We start from the raw sequence: 21,100 nt of genomic DNA, 5'->3' as shown, positions 1-21,100 counted from the left end.
AGGCTCTTAAGTATTCACAAATCATTTTAACTTGACATGAGAAAAGTACAAAACCGTGGGAAACATACGTGGACGTCAAATAGATTTAAAGGTGCCTTAAATTTGGATTTAAAATGGATAACTGGACTTCAAAAGCACCGAGTTGTCAACACTTACATCTCTTTTTTCAACCTCTTGTGTTGTTTTTAGTGAGAAGATAATGATTTTTTTTTTTTTTATTAAACTCTTCTCGAAGTCACACTTGAGCAAATTTCGTTATTACTAATATTACCTGCCTTATTATTTGAAGTTTTTTTTTCTTCTCGTCTGTTTCTCCTTTAATAAATCAAGGGCCAAGGTTAGCTGGTGTTGATTGATCGTAATGTTGTAATCAAATATCGATATTGTTGATATTATTTGTGAAGAAATGTTCGTTTTAACCTTCATTGAGTTTTTAATGTCTCGATATTTATTTTAAAAAAAATCTAAGTTAGGTCCTTGGTGGATCCAGGTTTAAGCGTTTTTTCCCCCATTTTGCATTATGTGTAATTTTATTTACAATATTTTGAAATGTTTTTGGTTTTATGGCTAAATTCCTAATGACTGTCTAAGGTTGGGTTTTTTTCACTTTTAAGTTTTATTTTGATTTAGCATATCTTATCTTTCTTATACGGGTGTTAAAGTATTTGTTGAGTTTATTAGGGCAAAATTTTGGTTTGAAATGGGACATTTTTTAAAGGTAAGATAACTTTGTTAATATTTATGCTTTTTCTGGTCATTGTATTAAAATATTTGGTTTTAATTTCTTCAGATAGAAACTTGAATTATTTACACGTGCTGAAAAGTTACCGAATTTGGAACGTTGCCTTGTTTGAACCACCTCTTGATATGAAAGAAATGCATTCTGACTTTAAATTAACCTATGCATTACCTTGTCATCACTTTAGATCTAAATTCGGCAATTTTCCATTATGAATATCTTAACTTGTTATATCGTATGCAATATTACTCTTGTTTGTTCTCGATTATATCGTTCCCAAATAACTTTTTAAATAAAGGTACGGTACATGGGTGTTTATTGTTAGTAATTTACTGTAATATGTTTTTCTCGTTTTGTGTCTTTAAAAGGTTTTTATTTCACGTTCAATCCAATTGAATGATTTTGACAAGTTCAATAATTTCAAGATCAAATATAGATATAGACTAGATTTTTTTTTTCCATTCAAGACAGTCTTTCTCAATTATGTTGAGGTCAAAATCATTCTATAGTATTCCAACACAATCGATCTTTATGACGATTACCATCGCGGAGTAAATACATCGGAAAAATCGGAGCAAGAAAATAAATATCGATGGCGAGCTCTTCCAAACCTGGGAATGAATTGTAAACAGTGAACTTGCTATCGTCAGAGTGTAGGAGTATGTTAATTGCCGGCAAAGGAAGATATTTGTGTAGGAATTTTCCTTTACCACACACTTTTGGAATGCTTTACTTCGATTGTTATTCAAGGCACGCAGAATTTGGAACGAATCCAATTTTCATACATTTGCTGGGAGATGAAATAAATGAGGCAGACGAATTTGAGAATCGAGCAACTTTATTTTTCGCCATGTATAAATTAAGTTTATTAGCGACTTATTGAGTGAATTAATTCATGATTGTCAGTGATTTTGTCCATGGATTTTCATTAATTTTTAACAATTTCGAGTATACATTTTTTATGAAATATGTTATCTTATAATAACGTGCTAAGATTAAGATCTTAGTAGAAGAACGTGTTAATAGGCATTTTAGTAAATAAATATCAGTTGATTATGTATAAGTATTGTAATACATTTTTGTGTTTTGTCAATACATGTTGTTTTGAGATTGTTTGTTTTAAGATTTACCCCAATCAGTTTGATGTTCCGTACATAGCAAAGCCTGTTTTTAAATCAGTAAATCGGAGTGCTTTAATTTGTTCTTGCTCTTAGATTTTTAACTATTGTATGACCTGTGTAATTTTCTGTAGACTTCTCCCCCCCCCTCTATCTCTCTCTCACGAACACACAGTTCAAAGTTAAAAATTATGAGAGTTTTGAAGTTGAGTGAAGTAGCAATTTTCATTAGTTTTTTGAACTGTATATAAAGGAAATTTTTAGGTTTTTGGAATAGCAATTCTTATTGATTTTTGTGATGTGTGGAGTTGAAATTTTCAATGGTTTTGGAGCTTTGGGGTAGCAACAAATTTGATTTCCTATTGGGACTATTTCTTTGTTTTTAGAACTGTTTGGCGTCGCAAATTTCATTGTTTTTTATAGCATTTTGAACCGTTTGGACAGCCTTTTACTTTCCAACATGGATGTTGCAGGGACCCAATTTTGGGGGGAGGGCGAACTTAAATTACGCAGTCGCAAGAGTTCTTTAAATTTACTTGACAAGAAAAATAATTCTTTAATGTGATAAATAAATACCTGCAAAAAGTTTAATTATTTATTCTCTTTCTTATTTTTAACTTTAAGGAATTGTATGATAATTCGAGAAAACTTAATTCTTATATCTGAAATATTGAGGGGAGTTCATAAGAGATTTCTAATTATTGAGGGGGTATATACCCACCTTTTCCCTCCCTGTCAATGTCGCCTATGCTTTCAACTCGAATCTGAAGCAATTATTCGACCTGGGATTATTTTTTGTTTATTTATCTTGTTTATACAAAATTTTGACATTTCGAGAAAAATTGTAGGTGGTACAAATTAAAATTACTGATTTCTCTTCCTTAACAAGAATTAATTTTCTTAAGACTAAATTTTTTTTATAAAATTCGTGAATTATACGTAATTTTGATTTTTTTTTTTTGGAAAAGAAATACTTGCTCTGTAGTGTAGATTAAATGGGATAGAGTAGGAAAAAAAAGAGCTTAGTAGCAATTTTGTGCACATGTTTAGTGCAACTTATGAGGGATGTACTTCAGGCTTATAATTTTACCTAATGTGAAAAAACTCTTACAGGATAAAACCCTTTCAATCCCAAGTAGATTTTAGAATTTGTAACTTGAAATAAAATCATCCAAAAGCTACTTGAATTAGCACTAATATTCAGAAAACCCAAAAATTTTTGGAAAAAAAAAAAAAATTCATGCATATTTTCTGTGCCTTCATTTTGTCCAGCTTATCACATTTTATTTAATTACTTTATTTCTTGAAATTTTTTTTTTCAATTTTTTATTCTTATTAGTTTTTTTTAAACTTACTGTAAAACTATATTTTATATTTTCTGCAAAAGTTTACCCCTCAGATAATTTCAATGCAAATGTATGGCAACAATGCATAACAATATATGACAATTATGATTTTCATTTATTTACTTAATTTTGAATTTATATAATGACTAATAATATTTTTTAAAAGTTATTTAGGAATGCTGAAGCATTTATTAAAAACCTCTGTAAATATTACACACGGCTGAAACGCAGACAAACTTTTTTTTTAACCTTGATAAAACTTATTAAACTTTAATGCTAAGGAGAGTTTTTTTTTTCTTCTTTTTTTTCAATTCTTATTTAATCGTGGGTGGAGTAAAGAGTGATAGTACAGCATCGAACATTCTGAGGACAAATTTTACGTATCATGGAGAAAAAAATGGAGGGAATGTCATTTTAAATGCCTGGTGCTTAGTTTATAGTAGTCATTGTTATGTCTACGACACTAAAATGACAGTATGCACACGTTGCTTTGTCTTCCATTATACCGTTTTTCCCACGCTTTTAATTTTTACTTAAATATTCGATTGGAAACACATCACTGATCAGGAATCCATTCTGCCATTCAATCAATATCCCTAAAAAAAATTTTCTCTGAAACTCACATTTATGCGGTTATAGTTACACATCCCCGTCTCTATTTTCTATGTTTTCCAGCCGTTGCCTTTTATTTGACCTTTCCGGTTGGCTGAGAAACGGCTCTGCGTCAGTATCTTGTTGGAAAGAACCTGCTAGTGATAGTTAATAAGTATTCAGTGGGAGAGATTTATACAGGGTCACACAGCGTTTCGCTCTATACGCCCATTTGCAAGGGGATTGTCTCTAATGTTCTTTTTTTATTATTATTTTCTTTTGAAAACTTAAATTGCATCGTTTATTATAGATGTTATGAATTCGGTTGAATTATTTTTTTTAATGGTATGTTCGTTAATAATTAATTTTATGTCTCAAATGAAACATGAAATGAATAAAAAAATGTCCCTAAGTGTAAAATGAATTAGTTATTTTTGATACCCTACTGTTAAAGTTGCTGAAAGTAATTAAATAGTTAACAAACAATTTAATAGTAGATTTCTTATTAAATTTATCATCAGTGTTTTCCTCTTTGTCATTCCCTAAACTTGTCAGTTTTATTACCTCATTGCTAATACAGTGAAAAGTTATGAACTTTTCAATAATAATAAGAATAATTAAGTAGATTCTTATTTTTCGAGTTTGTTATCAGTTCCCCCATTCGCCATTGTCTTAGATTGTTATGTAAGTTTTGTTATCTTAATTTTAAAACTTTAAAGGTAGTAAAATATTATTTTAAAAATGTAAGTAAGTATTATCCTTGTTCATTAATTTTGTCATCAGTATATTCTTTCGCCATTCCCTAAATTTGTCAATTTTGTTACCTCACTGTTAATGTTGCAAATAGTAATGGTGCATAGTGAATTGATTCATTTTTAATCAAGTTAATCAGTTTTTTCATTTATCATTGCCTAAAGATTGTCAATTTTTTTATAATGTTATGAATTCGGTTAAAAGAGCACAAAATAATAAGGAAGTATTCATTTAAAAAAAAAATTTTTTAGATTCATCAAGTTTGTCCCCATTTTTTTTTTTTTTTCAATCGCCATTTTCTAAAGTTGTCAATTTTATTACCTTTCAGTAAAATCTTCTTAGTGTAAAATGTCCATTTAAAAAAGGAATATAAAAGTTAAATGTATTATTCATCATGTTTGTACACAGTTTCTTTATTCGTCATACCCTGAACTTCTCGTTTTTATTACTTTTCTATTAAAGCTTCAAAAAAGTACTAGTTTGAAAAATGTACTCAATATTTAGATTCGTCATTCATCAAATTTGCCAATAGTTTCTTTATTGGCCATTCCCTAAATTCGTCATTTGTGTTATCTTATTGTTAAAGCTGCAAAAGGTAATAAACTGTTTATTTAGAAAATGAATTTTGAGTGTAAATCCGTTTAAAAATTATTTTTAATTTATTATTCACAAAAAGATTCAAGATGTTGTCTTATTAGTGGTAAATATCACACTCCTATTTTTGATTTTTTTTTTCCCTTCCATCTATCGTAAACAAACTTAGCCAAGTTTTTTAAAATATAACTATTGGTTTCTGAACAAATGCCTGGATTTAACAATTGTCTTATTAAGGAATTAATCAGGATGGTACGAATTATGTTCTAAAAACTTAGCATAGTACTTAATTTATTTTATAACCGTCGTTGAGCAGCCGACCAAATTTTGGGTTTACGGCTACTAATGTTCAACTCCGTAGCCTTGTAATTTTGCACCAATCCAGAAGAAATGGAAACTCCTGGATCAGTACCCCCAGAGGTATGATTTGTTACGGGAACATGGAGGACTTTGTTACTCGACAGATTTAACTTGCGCCAGTCACCATTTACTACTCGGAGAGTCTTCGGCCGACGGGATCGAACCCACGCCCTCTTAGACATGGGGCCCAGTGCACTATCAACCAGGCTATTCCGGACCATTGTACTTATTTTATCAAAGACTCTGAATCATTACAGTATTTAGTGTGATCACATTAAAAAAAAAAGTTTTCGACATACAAGAGATAAATTCTCTTATTGCCTTTAAAAATTATTGACTTCCATTATTTATTGCATAAATTTTTTTCTCTAAGATTAGATTTTAATATGGTAAATGCTCCTATTTTCGGTTACTATTTTAGTTTTTAATAATGCTTCAATTCTTTGTTACAATTTAATTTTTAATTTAAATGCTCCGATTCTCTGTTGCTATCTATATTTTTCACTTGGTTTTTCAAAGCTCTTTCGTTAAGGAAAATAAAAGAACCTCATTTAAGTGCCTTACTCTTGAAGCATAGCTATCATTTTATGTCATATGTAACATCTTGCCGTGAAGAATTATTTCGGCTTTAGAACACGCAACTTAAATATTTTAAAAGTTACTAAACTTTTTAGCCAATTCGGTGACATTTTTCCACCAAGATGAAAAATCACTGCCTTATTCAAAAAACTCAAATGCTTTTCATTTTCACTAAACTGTAATTTGTTTCTCTCCTTATTAAGGTTTTGCGCCATTTTCAGAATAAGAGAGCGCTGGCTTTAAACAGACTAAACTTACCTGACAGTCATTAGTAACTGCTGCTAACTCACAGCAGTCTTGAAAATAGCATATTATTATTAGCAAAAAAGCACTGTATATGACGATGATTTTTTATGACTTTAGAATGGTTTGGAATGATTAGCAATGGATTCTTTTAATGCCGTATTAAGTTCTTTCTAATTTTATTTGTTTCCCCATATGCTACAACAATTTTCTGAATTATAGTGTTATCTTTTAAGCATGTCTTATAGTAACAGTGAAGGTGAAATTTGACTGCGATATCAAGACTAGAAAAAGATTCTTTATTTGTACAATTTTGTCATATTTAAAATGTCCATCATTTAAATGTTCAGTTTGGACATCAAACAACACTAAACACCAGATGTGTCACAACCGTTCACCTTCCCGAAGTCAACAAAGACGCGTTTGTGGAAGAAAAAAAAACTGCTGCCAGGTTGATCATCTACCTGCGGGTTGTTTAGGGGTGAATATCTGCATCTTGCAAGGGATTTTGGAGAAAGAGAGGGGACATATGCTGACGTGTTTTTCCCACGCCTGGGGGTTTCTTGGAGGTCATAACGTCTACCCCAGAACCCTATCGTCTGACCCCCGCCCGCCCCCTCTCTATCGTCTGGAGTGTGTATTGCTTGGGGGGCAGATAATCCCGCTAAAGGGAGTTCATTTTGTGGTTGGGGTTATTATTAGGATCATAATTAGATGGAACGGTGGAGGATTATAAACTTGTCTACCCCACAAAAGAAAAAGAAAAAAAAGAATGGTGTTGCTTCGAGTGAAAGTAACCTGACTGCTCTTTTGTATTTGTTTATCAAAATTAAGGAAATTTAGCTCTTGTTTATATTTCATGTTTTCATTTTGTATTAAAATATATATATGTGTGTGTGTGCGTAATACAATTATAATTGAATATAATACTCTCCTATTAAGATAGAATTTAGACAAACTAAGACTATAAAAAAGTAACCGTATATTGTTATTTATGCATTGGTAGAATAGTTTTTAGGAATTGTGCTAGTATTTTTCTTTTACCAATAAAGATTGAGATTTTCAAAGGAAATAAGGCAATCAAGCTGCATAATATTTTTAACTTATTTATCTTTTTTATTAGTCTTTTATTTTATTGATTTATTTTCATTTTTCATGAATTTTTTTATTTTTGCATCGAAATCTAGACTGTTTCTCTGATTAGAGGGTTCCCTTCTACCACGAGCAGCCAACTTTACGAAGCACAAGACAAAGGAATTAATAACTTAAAATAGAATGCACCCTGATTGATTTATGAACTGATGATGTATTCCTTTTGTACTTAGTCACAATCTTCGTGATTTGAGAGGCGTACCTCGAATATGCTTATCTATTAGTGCAGACGATAATTTGAGCAATGAAATCAGGCACTAAAAACGTACTTTCTCAACAAAAAAAAATTCCCCCCCCCCCCTGCTGTTTGGAAAATATGGTTCGAATATTTCAGCTGGGCGAGCGATCACAACAATTTAAACCCCTTTTAATTTTACTTTTTTTTATTGAATCACTTCTTTAAAACTACGCAAAGCATTAAATTTTTTTAAAAATAAATCAGTTTATTTATTTTTTTTTTAAAAGTATTTTTAAGATTTGATTTCTCAGAAACTAATAGACCGATTATCATGAAGACTAAATTTGACCTTTTAAGAATTGGAAACACTTGTTTGCATTGAAGGTGTGATAATTGAAATTGTTCTTTTTTCAGATTAAATTCGAAATGGATTACCATATACCAGAAGCTGATCAACAGATGAGCATAATTGCACCTGACGCAATTAAAAAAGAAATCGTTGACGATTCTTGCGTACCGGATATGCCTTACAAATCTATGAGAAAAGTTCCTTCCATAAGTGATTTGTCAGAAGAAAGTTCTCTAGGTAAGTTATTCAATAATTTAAAACGAACATTTTTTTAAGGAAAAAAGATTTTTTCCGATTTTATCTCAACCAAAAAGTTTTTTTTTTAAAAATAATATTTTTAAGCCAGTTTAATTTACTAAGGAGTACCAGGAAGTTTTATTAAAAAAAGAAGTCAAATTTGAAATTAAGGGTTATTTCTATAATGTGTTTTTAATTATTTAATTTGTTTATAATAAATATTTGCAAATTTTTGAGAAAATTTACTTATAATTTTCTATATCTAACCATCTTAATATGGTGTGTGTTTTAATTTCTTCCATATTAAGAAGTTGTAGTTTTAAAATTATGAATTAATGACACCGCTTTTTGTAATCGAAGAATATTGTGAAGGGTCTATTAACGGATCCAAATTTCTCCTAATTAGACTATAGACAGCAGTAACGCTCGATTATTGCCAAGTTGCGGCGCCCTTTTGAATTTTACAACTGTTCTTTGTAGTTATTTTTTTCTTCACCATCCTAATTTTAATTGCCTATCCGAATAATTATCCGCATTATCCCGTTAAAAGTGAAGAAAAAAAATATTCGAAACACATGCTGTTAACTTGCCAATGAAATGATGCGATGAAAGACAAGTATCGTAGTGGAACGATAAAAAAAGCTAAGTTGTGAATGAAAAAGTTGAAAGATCCAGTGTCTTATCAGTTGGTGCATTTGCTTACACAAGGCGAGCGAGCGCCTGACGCACCATTCTAAATTTGAACAAAGAAACCTTCCACGGCGCATGCGCGCACAGTAACGCGATACGTGGCTGAAGCGGTTTTTTGTTTTCTTTATCTTATTAAAATGTTCGTGGTAACAGCTGTAGCTTTAAAACACTTGGATTTCTGCCTGCCAAATGCCGTTTATGATCCACTGCGTTGATTGGATAACGTCTGTAAAGAATTAGAAAGAAGAATAAAAAGCAGGCTTCTGTCTTATGTGAAAAATGAAGACTCCGAAGAAAACTATTTCGTTCTTTGTAATCTTGATCAGAGAATAAACACTATATTGCACTGTTTTAGGCATCGTAAGATATACATCTCGCTTTGGAGTTTAGATACAACATCAACACTAAAGCGGGGGTTTAGAAGAAGACAGATTGCAAACGATAAATTATGTCCATTTATTGTTAATAATAAAATGTTTTATGTGCTTCGAGCTACCCAAAATTAGCTGAGGAGTGATTTAATATCCTATTCAAGCCATCAATTTTATGTTATGATCCACGGAGTCGTTTGCTAGTGACTCAAAAATTACGTGCAGTATAAATATAGGACAGTAAAGCTGTTTTTTATATTTTTATTATAGTTTTACCTCGATAAATTATAAAGTGACTTCTTGTGTTTTAATGAAGAAAGTGTATTTGCGGCAGTATTAGAGTATAAGGATGTGTAATTTTTGTGGATTTTTGGAAAAACAAATTTTTTTTTCTCCATCGAATTTATGATCAAATTTAATTTTTGTTTTCATAACCGATTGAATGAATAACTACTAAATACATGTCTACAAACGAATAGAATTTCAAGTAAATATTGATAACCCATAACTCATTTTTGCCTAGCATCCTTTTAGAAGAATTCTCTTTTTTCTTTTTTTTACGAAGTTAATATAATATATAGCAGTTATGTGTATCAATATCTCAAGTTTTTCATTGTTGGAATTCGTTTTGAAAAAACCAGATAATTCTGTCCAATATAATATATATATATATACATATTTGGATCAAAGCGCAGCCCTTTTTAAAGCTTAAGTGGTAAAAATAAATATGAACTACCATATTTTTACAAAAATGTTTTGCATTTTTTTTGCCAGCGGCACCAAACTTCGTTAGAAGATACCATGACTGCTTAAAAAAATTTATTTGGTAGGTGTAGATATTAACATTAGTATTAGATTAGAGAATGTAACAAGAAAAGGATGGTGATTTATACTGATATCTCTACATAACTCGTGTTTCATTTAAATACCCATCGAATTTATCAGCTTATCAACAATAAATAAAATATATACATACATACGGGTAACTACAACATACTTTTAAACCTAAAATTTAGCACTTATCCTATCCGTTGATACTTATTCCACCAAAGCCCTTCGACTATTCAAAATACTATTGGGATTGCATTTCATCAACAAAAAAGAAAAAAAAAAGCTAACGCCCACGGCTATTTTTTTTTATTGTAATTAAAATTATTAAAGCAAATACTAAGCTGAAAATTCACGGTTTAATGAAAAGCAGTATACAACAGCTTACTTCTTTCGAAACTTGATACGTTTATACTTTATGGAAAGTAGATGGAGATTTAAATAAAGTAAAATGTCAATCTGAAATACAGCAACATTAATGTTTTCCTACGAAAATTTACACTTCTAGACAGATAATTTTTCAATTTCTGATTATTCATCCATTGAGCTTGTACGTGATTGTATGAAGTAAGGAAAATTCACTGGAAATTTCAGAAGAGGGAAAAAATCACTAATCATTAAATATTCTCTATAAATGAGGAGGTAAAACCGTGCGAATATAATCAATTGTGGTTTTACAATAAAATATTGCACAATGTAATTAATATAAACACGTGCGAGTAGGTGACTCAGGCTACTTTTTCGGTTGTAAATCGTGGGATAAACGTCAAACTAAACTGTTTCTCCTCATCACGCATCGATCTATCTCAAAAAAATTTCCTGTTAAGAAAAATAAAGTTATTTGAAAACTGAAATTAATATCTGACATTCAACCTTTTGAAACAATAACTCTTTGTAGTTTAATAATTATGTCCAAATAAAAAAACTTTTTTTTTTTAAATGAACAAGTACTTTAACATTAGATTTATGCGAAATAAAAGAGGACTAGAGGAATTTTATGGAAAAGCATTCTGCATAATTTTTTTTCTTATAAAAAATTTTGATTTTTGCAATATATAAACGACCTTCAATTATAGTTTTTATCGGCACAATGTTAAGAAATAATTGATTTCCTGTCCCGTTTCAAATTTGAACATTCAAAGATGTTTTTGATTAGATTTTTCAGAAATTCCCCAGAAAAGAAAAATACTTTTTTCTCAAACTTGATACATTTAATTTTTTTTTAATTTTTTTAAGTGCTTGAGGAGTTACTAATAACTTACCTCCACTAAAATCAATTATTGTAAGAAAGATTTTCAGCTTTTGTGCAATAGTTGGCGTTTCATAATAAACATTTACGTTTAGGCACAATGTTTAATTGTTTACTCCCTTATTCGGAATGTTTTTCAATGCTTGAACATAACGTGAATATTGATATATCCTATTTTTCTCTGGCCTATTTTAATATAGCACTATGTCCTGATTTCGGACGGTTTGTTCGCCTCTTCTACGGGTTCATGAACACCGAACTTTATATGACCCAAATAATGACTTCTAAAAGAGGGGTAGAGCTCCCTTCTGCTCTTTTTCTTCCCCCCACTCCCGTGGAGCTGGAAAACCAAGAGTGGGCGTGAAATTTTGTCGGGGCCTCTGAAGCACCTGTCGTTTTGGGGGAGAGCTGAAAATGCCTGGACGCTCTAGGAATGGAATAGCTAAAGACAGTGTTGTATTCCATTTGCGTGCACAATCGTCTGCTTTCGTATTCGAGTGTCCCTCCCCCCTTGCTCCCCCAACGAGATGCAGTTCCCACGGTAGATATTCCCTGTTGGAAAAATCTGTTTTTAGTGCTTCATGATGCTCTCTATTCTTTTTATTCGTTCTATCATTCTCCCCCTCTGATGTCGCATATATTGTTTTTAATTTATTTTTCGCATTAGTAGTAGAAAAGAATATTTAGAAAACGGTTGAATAATTTCCATATAAGTATTACTAATATTAAAAAATTTGTTAGTAAAAGCCTCTATTTCGTTAGAAAAATCTCATTGTTTATTTTTTTCCTTTTTCTGTCGCCTAATTCGTTAATGTAAAAATCGTCCCAATTTTTAATTTGGAGTTTACAAAATATTGTCAAGTCTCAGTAAACTAGATGCTATATTTATGTATACATAAAAAAAAAAATAAGAGGGGAAAAAACAGCTTTTTGAACTAATTTATTTAATGAGAATAGAAGATTATTTTAATATTTATATATTTCTTTTTAATTGAAAAAAGAAAGCTCACTCACTTCAAAATAAATTAATAATTAAATAAATAAAAAATTAAAATTGTAGTGAAAGGAGTTTAATGATGAAAAGATTCAATTAAGTTGATTCAACCTACCTAGATGTAAAATTGGAAAAGTCACAAGAAATTAATTTGATTTTTTTTATAAATTAATACTAGTCATTTTCAAACCTAATTATTTTCCTTATTAGAAAATTTCTGCACTATAAAGTTGTCGCATTACAATTTATATGCTATTTTCTCACTTACACTTTGCACAAATTCTATTGAATAAATAATAATCATACAGCTGTATTACTTATTGAAATTATTAATATTTGCTTGTGCAATAATATTGGAAATTGAAATATAAGCTGCTGAATTCCTAAATACCAGAAATTTAATAATTTATTTTTTAATTTGCCAGCTTTCGGCCAAAAGTGCTTAAACGCACCATTTCAATAAATATTTTTTCACTAACACTGTGACTTTTATTTTTAAGTAATTTTATTTTTCTGCTTTTGTCAAGGGTTCTGAAGTTATTTATAAAATATAAGCAAATTAAGTTGAAGTAAACACTTTCTGTGGAGAAATTTTCAGACTACACTAGTTTTTTCTTTTTGCTTGAAATGGTTATTGACGAATTCGACTTACATGCATGCATCATGTTATTTCTTTAATAAACTATTATTTTTCATGCACGAAACTTTTTAATTGTCTTAATGAATATTATTTAAGCATAGCTAAATGAAAATACTACCAAATTTTATTAAAATTTCTATGCTTGACCTAAAATATGGGTTAAACTGATGCGTTGAAAATAAATAAAAAATAAAGGAAGTAGTCATTCAAATGTTTTTCATCCATTTAATCTGTTTTTGTGAAATTAACATGATTACATTATAATTATAGTTGGTTAATTAAAATGTGACTGAATATGGAATGACATTTTAAAAAAAATTGCCAAATCTGAATGATTATCATTCTAAATTTATAAATTAGTGTAAAAATGTTTTACTTAATTGAAATAATTTTACTGTTTAAGTCAAGCATACATATCTTATAGAAATACGTGTCTTTAAAAACAAAAGTATTAAAAAAAAATGTAAGTAGCATCATGATATAGTATGTCGGAATGAAGAGTTAAAGGGTTAATATAACACTTAGGTAACATAGGGAAAATATATTTTGGTAACATGACTTAGGTAACGTAGCGTGGTTAAAGATAGTTTACCCACGACACGCTTTTAATACACCCTACAAGTCAAAAGTAGTTGCAATAATATTACATTCTTAACAACTTTTTCGTATAGATTATGTAATACTAAAATTCAATAGTTTATACTTTGATAGTTACATCTGGACGCTACCAAACTCAACTGTCAAAGGGGTGGAAACTGTGGGGAGAAATTCTATACCACGTAATTAATCTTGAAGAATAAGCGGATGATCGGTATTTACTCTATTCCGCAGTTTCTTTCGATACATGTAAAATGTAAGACTGTCAACCAATCAGAATATGAGATATTTATATCTTAATGCTTAAGCATGTGGTACTTTAGACTAACCTTTCATTTTTTCCGACAAAATTATGCCAGTACGTTACTGCAGTAAACAGTTTTTGACAGGTATTTAAATAGTATACATTTACTTGTTTTTAGATTTATGATATTTCTTTTTTGTTTTTAGCATTTAAGGAATTAGCATTAGAATTTTTAGCATTTAATAAAATTAGATTTAAGAAACCGAAAGCTGACAAGCTTATAATTTTAAATTACTCGAAATCACAAATAGCATCATTTTATCAATTTTTTAGGAAAAATTAATAGAAACTCTAAAAATTATCAAACGCTATTTCTACTAATCTAAAAATGGCGCTGTTTTATTTTCTTCTACCTTATTTGAGTAGTATTATTGTCTAATAATACTATACTATAACATCGAATGTTAAGTACCAAAAATATCAAGATAACTCAAATTAAAAATTTGACCTAAAATCCAAGATGGCGAGTGTAGAGTTCTCTTAAAGATACCTTATGATAGAACAATCAACGAAAATACAGCAAATAATCGAAATACAATAAATAATCGAATCTAAAATAAATAATTGAAATACAATAGTACAATCATCGAAAAAACTTGCTTATTGGGAAAAAAGGGAAGATTTTTGACGAAGCAGAGATTCTTCGCAATAGAGTGTTATTAAGAACTAATACGAATGTTGATTCTAAATAACATTCAAATGTTTGATAATTTATGGGAAGTAAGAAAATTCCAGAACATATGAGTTTTTCAAAATCTAGCTGTATCCGGCAGCTGGGTTTCTCGTACAGACTCGCCAGTTAACCTGTACCGAAACCAAAACCGGAAACAGAACCAGGCTACCTTCGTTTCTCATGATTCAAGCTTTCGTTAAGTCGTACTACTGTTATATCGATTACAAAAAAAAATTCTCTTTGGGGCGATAAACGGCAAACGATATTTGAGGGAATAACCCGTATGATTGTGACGTCACATGTGAAAGTCTTTGCGTTCGAAAGTGGAGGTCGTTCTCGTATAGTACGTAGTAAAGTTTTTAGTTCTTTTTTGGAAAAAAAAAGAAAGACGGAAACAGCTGTTTTGTGGGGTAGAAAACAGAATAGATGCTAGTGGTAGTCTTTATTTATTTATTTGTTATTATTTTATTTTAAAGTCAATCAAAGATAGTATGCAACAATTTCTGTGAAATTGTTATTAAATTTTAGCGGGAAGGGGTTAGTTTATTAGGTGATTGAACGATCTCTTGTTTTATTCTTTAGAGAAGGGGATATTTTTTAATCAATTTTAATATTTATGATTAATAGAATTATTTCAAGAAAAATTAAACATTGACGTTAATCGGGTCTTCAGTTTTCAGCCTGTGTTGTGCCTAAACGAGTATTGCTTTTGTGCTAGTACAGAGCTATGTTGCTTCGGTACTTCGTTTTATTATGTAATTGGTTAAAAAGCATGCTTCCACACAATTGCAATTGTTGTTTTAAATTGACTGAAAAATGAAAAAACTGAATTGTGGTACTACCATGTTTTGTAAGGCTGTGTTCTCCTATGTCACTCGATTAGAAAATGTTTAAACAAAAAGGGACATTTTAGTCTTAGAGAAGCTTTTAGAATCATTTGCTCGCAATAACATTAGCTTTCTTTCTTTTTTTTTATCTTTTCCTTTTTTCATTTCCACATTTAATATAGATTTCATTTTTGTGGTCCAATAAAATTCAAAAGATATTACTGGCGTATTCTTTGCAGAAAATAATATGAATAAAAGAATGCTCAATTCGTTTAGTTTTATACTGCTAAAAAAATAATACATATATATTATAAACAGAGATAACGAATGGTAATTTTTTAAACAACCTATTTCAGCTTAATTAGCTTTGTTTTTTAAAACAGAAAATTCAAATTTTAATTGCTATAACGTTATCTTGAAAACATTTTCATTTGTTGGTTCTTAATACCAGCAAGTGACAAAGTAAACCGCTAGTTGGAAATTTTCCATAAACATACTTAACTCATGTCGGATAACAAAAGAATTATAACTGTAACAAAATATTTCTTTTGTAAATTGTAACTCACTACAACACATCCAATTTCTCTAAATATACAGATTTCACAGACTTTGCTATTTGAAATATTATTTTAGAGTCATAAGTCTTTTACGCACTTACATTATATTTTTAAATAAGCGAATTGTAAAAAAATCTCAAAAGAACGGCTGCTAACATTCCCCATTTCCGCCCATAGTACCTGCAGCTTGGTCCGCTTTTTCGCTATCTTCTCACGAAAACCACCGAACCATCCACCCCCCAAATGTAGGCCTCCCCTCCTTCCACCATACCTTTGTCTGTTGGTACTCTCTCCCCTCGTCCCCTTCATCTTCTCAGAGCGTAACATCACACTGTTGATTCTCCCCCATCCCTTTTTTTTTCCAAGGAATAAAATTGGAAGAAAAAGGCTATAAAAAAATCACGCAAAGTTAGCGCACTGAGACGAGCACTTCATTCATAAACAGGAGACTGCGCAAGCTCCGTGTTTTTAAGACAACACTCCAAGATACTTTCCAACGTTTTTATGAAAATAAACCGCACTGACTCCAGTTATCGTGCATAGTTATCTTTTTTGACGTATTAAGTGTTTTGAAAGTGGAGATAATTGGTAAAATTATTAATGGAAGAAAAAAAAATTATGCTTTTAATCGTCTGATTGATTCGAAAGTGAAAACGATAGTTGATAATATTGGTTACTGAATTCAAGATAGACTGCATTAAATCGTCAGGAGTACGAAACGATTATTTAAGTTGTTTATGGGATTAAAATTTTTTAAAAAAGATTGATTTAAATCGTCTAAAATGCTACAGTGGATATAAAATTGTGTCACTTGTTTTATCGTCTGTGAAATGTGTTGACAAGATGGTCTTCTAGTTAAAAACGATTTTCCCGACTATTTGAAAATGAGTTATATTTCTTTCAATTGCCTTGTTATGTGGATCTATCAAATGGGCTGAACTTTTTTGAAGTTATGGAAAACTTGGCTGTTCTTATCGAAGTGAATGCTGTGTTTGTACGCTCTGGTGCATTGAAGCAAAGAAATATGAACTAAGCAAAAACTTTTTTCATAGTAAAATTACTAGTCAATTAGAGAATTCTAGCTATACCAAAGATAAAACCCACTTTAGAAATAATTTTTATTTATTGAAAATTGTATATTATTGTATCTAGTCTCCCAGAATATCTTAATATATTAATTGAAATCTTTATAAGTTAATCGATCAAAAAAAAATCGTAAAATCTTTGATTAACTACTGAATTGTCTACCTCAGGAATTTGTCATTAAGAACACAATTTTGCTTGATTGTGATTAAACTGTGATATTATAAACTATTTCAAAATGATGCTGGCGCCGAAACCAAAACTAATCGCTCCTAAGCCACCGAAAGGTATGTATTATGAATTATTTTTCATTCTGATTTCTTTTAAAACTTTGTTAAAAATGTTTTAAAAGTTTTGGGAACCTAATCATCGCTGAACTTGCTTTTGTTCTTAACTCTTTTTAATAACAATTTTTAGTAGAAGTCTGTAGTTTTTTTTTAAAATTTCTTATAATGTTTTTATATTTTACATTGTTTCCACTCTTAACTAAAAATAACTCTGAACTCTTGTTAAGCATTTTTATTATTTAATATTTAAAGTTGCTGTGAAGTGTTATTTCATTTAAAACATTTCTAAAGTCATTCTTTTGTAAAAGAAATTTTTTTTTTTTTTAACAGTTAATCGTTAAAAAAAAATATTTGTTAATTTTGGTTCCTTTCTAATGTCGACAATATGTTAGTAATATTTTTATTAACGTAACTGTTAAAAATGCTTGCGTCATGTTTATTTAGAACTAAATAGGCTGTTTCTGTATTTGTTTTTATTTGACACTTTTTGGTGTTTGCTGCAGCTCTGTTTACATATCAGTCATTGCTTTCTTTAACTTAAAAGGAAATCCTAAAAGTTAAATATCCGGTTGTGGTTTTTCCCATTTTTCGTCATTTAAAATTTACAATTCATTATAAATTTACAACTGCATACTTATTCTAATCATCTCCGTTTAACACACTGTAAAATTTTTTATACTTTTAAGTTTGTTTAAGTAAGTTTTTAAGTTTGTTTACTATTGTTTAAGTTTTTTATTAGCTTTTTTAAGATAGTTCGAAAAAAATTGATCGGATTTTAAGGATTATAAATTGTTAGGAGTCTGATATAAGTATCCATGATTATTCTTGTTTTCTGTATAATTTTAAGATTTTTAAAGGTTTTTAAATTTTGATACAACCACACTTAAGTTAATTCTAAATGAATATTTTTTTTAATTGAATGAGCATGGCCGATTAATAGTTTATTCAAACAACTTTGCTTCATAGATTTATTTATTTTTTGTTAGATTTTTCAATACTTTTTAACTTTACCAGTCTTCTAACATCTGCCAAGTTCGCTAAATTTGATATTCCATGGCTTTCCACTTTTGCTCTATGCACACAGATATATGAACGGCTGGAATCATATATAATAAGCTGCATTTTCAAATCTTCTAACAGAACTTTTTTTCATTTTTAAATAATTTTTTTGGTTAATAACATCGCTATCTTGATGTATGGAATAAGGTGTATTGTGCTGTTAGTGGATATAAGGAAAACTTTCTAGGTATCTAGCTGAAAACAATACTAGTGAACTGTTTAATGTAAAAGAATTTACCCTTTGAATGCATTCTATCGCTAGACTGCCCACATCCCTAGCTCTTCATTACTATTATTATACAATACACACACACATATGTATATATAATGTGTTTTTCGGTGTTTATATAAGTGTGTAAAGAATTTTCTTTATTATATTGCGGTAATTTTTTGCTCTTAGTAATAAGACCTTGAACTTTTATTAAAATGTCTCTTAAACTCACTAATTAGCGCACTTCTGTTGCTGCCGGCTCCAGCTCATTCGCTGACGAAAAAAAAACTGATAAAAAAAAGGAGGCGCATATAATTTAATTATAAATTCCGTTTAATTGCGCACCATATGTTCGAAACCCTCACAGTTGATGAATGACGGCAGATGTTTTCCTTGCTGTGGAGGTAATGAAACAACTCGAACGTTGTTTGAGGCTCGTGCAAACGAAGGTCACTGGTCATGAACTGTTCATTAGAGGGAGACTGCATTTCTTTTAATACACCTACACTTTTTAGTACTTTATTCAGTCTACGCTATTGGCCTCATGAGAGCTAGCTTAGTTTTTTTTTCCTTCTTTTGTTCCTACATTGAAGTAAGTACCTGTGACTGTGGCTAAAAATACTTGTCTATCAGAAAATCATCTACAACATATTTTTTTAAGATCCTAAGTCTTTCTTATTCACTCTAGTTTAAACAACGATAGATAATAAGGAAAGTTTTGAAAAAAGAATAGGGGAAAAAAATCCATTATTATTATTTAAAATCCCTTACCCCGTAACACTTTTCTGTGTAAATATGGAGAAGATCCTGTATTTTTTCTCATGCGAACTTATATTAAATTAATTATTCAGTATTTATATTCAAAGCAATTTTCTTTTTAACAACTTTCTTCGCCTTCCAAAGAGGTGCCCCTGGTTCGATCCCCAGCGATGCCTGGTTGATTCGAAATCCGTACCCGGCTAGCACCGGTCACAGTGCTCCTGAAAATGAAAATATCTTAGTAAATAGATGGATCGTGGGTGTGAGTCCCCTTGCCGTCAAGCTAACCGTGAGAGTTTTCTGTTGTTTTCCTCTCCATGTAACGCAAATGCCGGTTAGTTCCACCAAAAAAGTCCTCCACGATGGCAAATTTTTAACATTACTTAATCCAGGAGTTCCCTTGTCTTATGGATTGGGTTCAAGGTTACGGAGTTGAACATTAGTAGTCGTAAACCCAAATATTGGATCGACTGTCCAACGACGGTGTTAAAATAATGTATATACGTATATATATTGTAGTTTATATTTGAAAAAAAAAAAAAAAAACTTTCAATTTAGGCAATAACATTAGAATCTCTCAATGTCATTTCGTAAAAATAGCTATATACGTGATTACATAAAGCATGACTACAGACTAGCATCCTTGACTTCTCAAATGTTCTCTTCTTTATAATTATTATATAAGTGAAGTCCAGCTTTATTTATTTGTGACTTGTTGTCTGCAAATTTATGAATATTTTGCGTGGGAGCAACTTCAGATTGCCAAAGAACATCATCCAAATTGCATAAGATTAATTTGAGATAGTAGCAAAATTTTAAAATAAACATAACTTAACTGACCAATTTAACACCAAGATCCAGCAATGGATTATGTTATTATTATGGCATGGTGACAGAAATATGCACAATCTACTTCTAAATTTTCCATTCATTTATACAATGCTTACACCAAATTTTGCAATGAATTATGAACATAGAGTGAATCCCATGTACTAGAATGAATCCCATGTACATAATTCATTGTAGAATTTCAAGCTAAACCAACTGATTAAGTCAGCAACGAGATCAAGCAAATAGGCTGTGCATATTGCCATGGTGGTATTGCATGTCAATTGTTTTCGAGGTTTAATTTCCCATTGTCTTAAGCATTCTAGCAATTCTGATTTGCGAAAATTATGCAGCGCCTATAATAGTTCACCATTTTTTATTTTAGTTCACCAAGTATAAACTAAACTTTAACTAACCAAATTAACACCACGATCCAGCAATGGATTATGTATATTTATGGTATGGTGGCAGAAATATGCACAATCCATTACTAAATTTTTCATTCCCTTATACAATGTTTACACCAAATTTTGCAATGAGTTATGAACATGGAATGAATCCCATGTGCATAATTCAGTGCAGAATTTCTAGTTAAACGTGGCAGTTCATGTCATTAGCATTTGATTTGTCATTGTCTTTAACATTATAGCAATGCTGATTAACAACTATGCAGCGCTTCTTATAGAAATAGTCCCCATTTTTTTTCTCTTTTTCTTTTTTGAAATAAACCAGTATGCTCTTTATTATCCTTGAAAATTTGGATTTTCCGAACTATTTTCCTGCTATTCTTCATCATTTAAGTTAATTGTATGCCCGACGGTTAGAATATTATGCGGGTATGTTCAGCAAGATTTTTCATTTTTTTTCGGAGCCAGCCCTTTTGATAGCACACCTATTGGAACGT

General features: G+C 30.3%; 1 protein-coding gene across 3 annotated transcripts in view; it reads left to right on the top strand.

The window, feature by feature from the left end:
* LOC107451344 (protein c-ets-1-B) overlaps positions 1 to 21,100 on the top strand; it is a 64,585-nt gene that overhangs the window by 14,317 nt on the left and 29,168 nt on the right. The window contains exons 1-2 of one of the 3 annotated variants that reach the window (XM_043051223.2): positions 6,966 to 7,116; positions 8,068 to 8,239. In XM_043051223.2, coding sequence (XP_042907157.1) covers positions 7,096 to 7,116; positions 8,068 to 8,239 — 193 coding nt within the window. In that variant the 5' untranslated portion in view covers positions 6,966 to 7,095. Of the gene's footprint in view, positions 1 to 6,965; positions 7,117 to 8,067; positions 8,240 to 16,267; positions 17,340 to 21,100 lie in introns of those variants that run through there. The other 2 variants (XM_043051222.2, XM_043051224.2) reach the window with 2 other exon arrangements.

Source organism: Parasteatoda tepidariorum, chromosome 5 (genome assembly GCF_043381705.1).
Source record: "Parasteatoda tepidariorum isolate YZ-2023 chromosome 5, CAS_Ptep_4.0, whole genome shotgun sequence".
NCBI lineage: Eukaryota > Metazoa > Arthropoda > Arachnida > Araneae > Theridiidae > Parasteatoda > Parasteatoda tepidariorum.
The sequence above is the reverse complement of the archived record's forward strand: the minus strand, read 5'-3'. Positions and strand labels throughout refer to the sequence as shown.